This window comes from Pungitius pungitius, chromosome 7, assembly GCF_949316345.1.
Source record: "Pungitius pungitius chromosome 7, fPunPun2.1, whole genome shotgun sequence".
NCBI lineage: Eukaryota > Metazoa > Chordata > Actinopteri > Perciformes > Gasterosteidae > Pungitius > Pungitius pungitius.
Window position 1 is genome coordinate 5,627,110 of NC_084906.1, and position 4,509 is coordinate 5,631,618.

The 4,509-nt window shown below is 41.8% G+C and overlaps 1 protein-coding gene across 1 annotated transcript; it reads left to right on the plus strand.

Moving 5' to 3' along the window:
* Positions 1-1,609: 1,609 nt before the first annotated feature.
* Positions 1,610-3,259, plus strand: LOC134132204 (E3 ubiquitin/ISG15 ligase TRIM25-like). The gene has a single exon (XM_062563659.1). It carries the CDS (start codon positions 1,619-1,621, stop codon positions 3,257-3,259), a length of 1,641 nt encoding a protein of 546 aa, XP_062419643.1. The 5' UTR covers positions 1,610-1,618.
* The last annotated feature ends 1,250 nt before the right edge of the window (positions 3,260-4,509 follow it).

Below are 4,509 nucleotides of genomic sequence, written 5' to 3' on the forward strand. Positions count from 1 at the left end.
TTCTCTCCGTCTCAATAAACTTAAGCTTGATCAAATGATTATTATTTATTTAAACTGTTCTTCTCACCTGATGGATTCTTCTGTGTTCAACCAAAGCCATGTGAGTTAAGGGTTTAAATGTTTGCATTAAATTCATTTTCTTACTCAGTATTATCTGAGTTAGTTTATCTTATTACAAGATTTCAACTTCACACGACCACAATGAAAAAACGAATTATTTGAAGCAGATTCTTTAACACCATTTCCCACAGTTTGCTTACTTACATGATTGTTACATGAAACATCCCAAGCTAATAAAATATCAGTGAATCTCTTTCCCTTTGTTTCTAGTGGCTCAGCACAACCTTTATTTAAAATCATGTTTTTAAAGTGTAAGACTATGTCATACTTCTACTTCTGGTTTGTATGTCCTTCAAGAATAAATGAAGCAACTAAATTAACATCAGGTCTCGGGAACAAAAGCAAGCCGTGATTGGTTCCTCCCTGCCGGCTGTTTGCTGCTCAGCAGGTAGTCCAGGGCGACTCCATCTGCCTGTGAATGTTCTTTTCCAGGTGAGAGTCCCCATTGTCATCAGGAATGTCCCTTTGTCTTTCAAATCCACACAAGATTCATTCAGAGCAAAGGTGGGGTGAGGAGTTTCAGGTTTGCAGATCCATCAGAAGCCTTTTCAGACGGAATGAGAGTCGTTCACTGAGAACTGCTGTTGGAGTTGCGGATTTATGTTGAAATGAGCCTTCAAACTGTTACTGCACTGTTTGTGCCAAAACTCTTCCTACCAGAAACCACGATGAGGTTGTTTGAGACGAGACACGTCTGCCCAAAAATTGATGGCTGTCGATCAGATTGTGAAAAGGGGAGTACTGGGTGGTTCAGGAATCAGGAAACGTTTATTGCCATTACATGTTAGATGTACATGGAAATTGTCTTGGCGGTTGGTGCATGACGGAAGACAGTACAATAACGACAAAGTAGTGCAGCAATAAGACAAAAATAAAATAAAAGTATAATAAGATAAATGCTATGGGTTAGTAAGTTGAAAAATAAAGATAAAGATTGTGAAAAGGGGCGTACTGGGTGGTTGGGTACTAGTTTCATGTTGTGCAGTGAAGGTTTAACTAAATCATATATGTGGTTGATAATAATGAAGGTGCTTCACAATGCACTCATCAGAACAAGCAGCAAGTGTTTCACTAGGCAGAAATACAACGAGAAATGGATTGTAATGCCAGAAAAAACCATTTTTCAGAGTGTAATTAGATATTAAAATCTGAACACGGTCAGCAAGCTACAAGTAGCCTACAGCAAAGATCTAGACGCATGGAACTATTTCTGTGGCATTCCGTATGATGTTTGAAAGCTGTGAGGAATTATTCGACAAAAAAAATGTTTTTATTCAAGCCTCCTACTGCTGTCTGATCTTAAACAAGCCCATTATCCTCCAAGAGAGACGGCAGAGGGAGGGACTATCAACCCTCCCCTCATATACAAGTGTGAAGATGGGTGTTACCAGCATCTCATTGGGCCGAAAATGGTGAATCCTGATCCTGACATTAACAAGAGAAACAAAATTCAAGTCATTTCAGTGAACCTCTCACTCAGTCTCTGATAAGAAGTGAAATGGCTGAAGTAACACCTCAGCTGTTGGAGACCATCGACTGTTCCGTCTGTCTGGACGTGCTGAAGGACCCAGTGACGATTCCCTGTGGACACAGCTACTGCATGCGCTGCATTAACAACTGCTGGAATATGGACAACAAGAGAAGAATCCCTTGCTGCCCGGACTGCAGGGAGATCTACACAGTGAGGCCTGACCTGGTGAAGAACACCACGTTAGCAAATCTAGTGGAGCAACTGAATGCAGTCCAACCTGCTGCTGCCGATCCCTGCTATGCTGAACCTAAAGATGTGGCCTGTGATTTCTGCACTGGGAGGAAGCTGAAAGCCTTCAAGTCCTGTTTGGTGTGTTTGGCTTCTTACTGTGAGAAACACCTTCAGCCTCATTACGATGTGGCTGCATTGAAGCATCACAACCTGCTGGACCCCTCCAAGAAGCTCCAAGACAACCTCTGCTCTCTTCATGGTGAGGTGATGAAGATCTTCTGTCGTACTGATCAGCACAGCATCTGTTATCTCTGCTTTATGGATGAACATAAAGACCACGACACGGTCTCAGCTGCAGCAGAAAGGACTGAGAGGCAGAAAAAGCTGGAGGTGAGTCGACTCAACATCCAGCAGAGAATCCAGGACAGAGAGGAAGGTGTGAAGCTGCTTCGACAGGAGGAGGAGAAAATCAACAAAGCAGTGAAGGACAGTGACGACATCTTCATTGAGCTGATGTTGTTCACGGGGGAAAAAAGCTCTATTGTGAAGGCGAAGGTCAAATCTCAGGACAGCATTGAAGACAGACAAAGTGTAGCTCTTCAGGAGAAGCTGCAGCAGGAGATCTCTGAGCTGAAGAGGAGAGACACTGAGCTGCAGGAGCTCTCACACACAGGAAATCTCAACCAGTTCCTCCAGAACTACCCCTCCGGGTCCCCCCTCAGTGAGTCTACAGACTCATTCAGCATCAACATCCGTCCTCCGAGCTGCTTTGAGGCCTTCACAAGGGTTCTGTTAGAAATCAGAGACAAACTAGAGGACGTCCTGAAAGAGAAATGGACTAACGTCTTCCTGACTGTGGCTGAAGTGGAGGCTTTACTCTCACAATCAGAGCCAAACACCAGAGCTGGCTTTTTAAAACATTCACTTACAATCCCACTGGATCCAAACACGGCACACACAGAGCTGTCATTATCTGATGGGAACAAAAAAGCAGCATTAGGGAGCCAAAAACAGCCTTATCGTTGTCACCCAGATAGATTCTGTGAATGTGAGCAGGTCCTGAGTAGAGAGAGTCTGGTTAACCGTTGTTACTGGGAGGTGGAGTGGAGAGGAGAGGTTGTTGTAGCAGTCGCATACAAGGATATTAGCAGAAAAGGGGACTGTGATGAAGTTACATTTGGATTGAATGACAAATCTTGGGCATTAACTTGTGCAAAAAGCAATTATATCTTCCGACACAACCGCATTGTAACCCCCATTTCAGGTCCTGTGTCCTCCAGAGTAGGAGTGTACCTGGACCACACAGCAGGCCTTCTGTCCTTCTACAGCGTCTCTGAAACCATGACGCTCCTCCACAGAGTCCACACCACGTTCACTCAGCCTCTCTATGCTGGAATTCAGCTTGTCAACTGTGGAGACACTGCTGAGTTCAAATAGACACAAGTCATCTCAGGGTTTGACTGTGTCATGATGTTTGGTGACCGGATCTAACGTTTCTATGTATGAACATTTCAGAGTTCTAAATGTTTGATATATGTTTTCATACGTTAATACTGTTCTTTATCTTCCACTTAATTGATCTAAAGAGGCAATGAAATCGACAACGATATTGAGGTCTTGGTTTTAGATTTGTAGACATTTTCTTTTTTGTGTACTTTTGATCCTCGCTATTAATGCTGGATTATTTTTTTTCATAAATGTTCTGATCTGAGATATTAATGTGTGAATAAAGTGAATCAAGAGAAACATGAAAGCTTTTACTGATGGATGTAAGAATAAACTGAAGGTTTACATGATGAATAAACAAACATGACCAAAGTATCTTCTCTTCATTTCAGTGTTTAATACAAAGCAGATGGAGTAAATATCACTAAGTTAGTTTTCCTCCTGAAACACCATAAAGTACAGAGCTTTGGTTACAGCAGAAGATAATTATTCACAAGAAGAGTTGTTGACTGAGAACTGCAGTTTCTCAGAGTGCATTCGTTTGGTTTCTCTCCGTCTCAATAAACCTAAGCTTGATCAAATGATTATTCAGTGTTCTGTCTGTATCTAATTATCTCTACATTTAAAAGTATATTCTGCACATCATTGCATTCATTGACAATTTTAGTTAAATTGTAAAACAATAGAAACATTTTCAGGCTTTGTTTCCAAAAAATAGGTCTATGTCCTACGCACAAAAAATAATCATTGAAATCTAAAATAAAAGAATTCATGGAGAAATACTGTATTTCAACCTGCTCCAAGTTTAAAAGGAAATAAGTATATATCGATTTAACTTGTCATGAACAACATCATCCTGCTGAGAAGATCTTACTGTGGCTTTTTAGGGCCTGAGCCGACTAAAAGTCGGCCGAAAGCCCTATTGTTATAGTAAGTATCAAGATTTTTTTTTCTGCCACTTCGATTGCACTTTTGGGGACTTTATCATATTCAAAAACTCTTGAATTTTTGCACGCGCTTCAGAAGTGCGAAAAATTGAGATATGATTCGGGTCCCGCAATTAGCCACCAAAAAGTGCTCCCTGTGGGGACATTTTTTACCACTTTTACCGATTGAGCTGGAACCTTTTCACACAGGTGCTCTTGGATGTGCTCTACAAAAAAGTCAATTAAAGCTGCAAGCAGCGATGAACGGGTCTTCGCCTCACCTTGCACGTCGGGGGGCAGCGGTCAGCCAGACTC

Excerpts from the sequence above, each read along its gene's own strand:
- LOC134132204 (XM_062563659.1), top strand. The coding sequence starts at position 1,619 with ATGGCTGAAGTAACACCTCAGCTGTTGGAGACCATCGACTGTTCCGTC.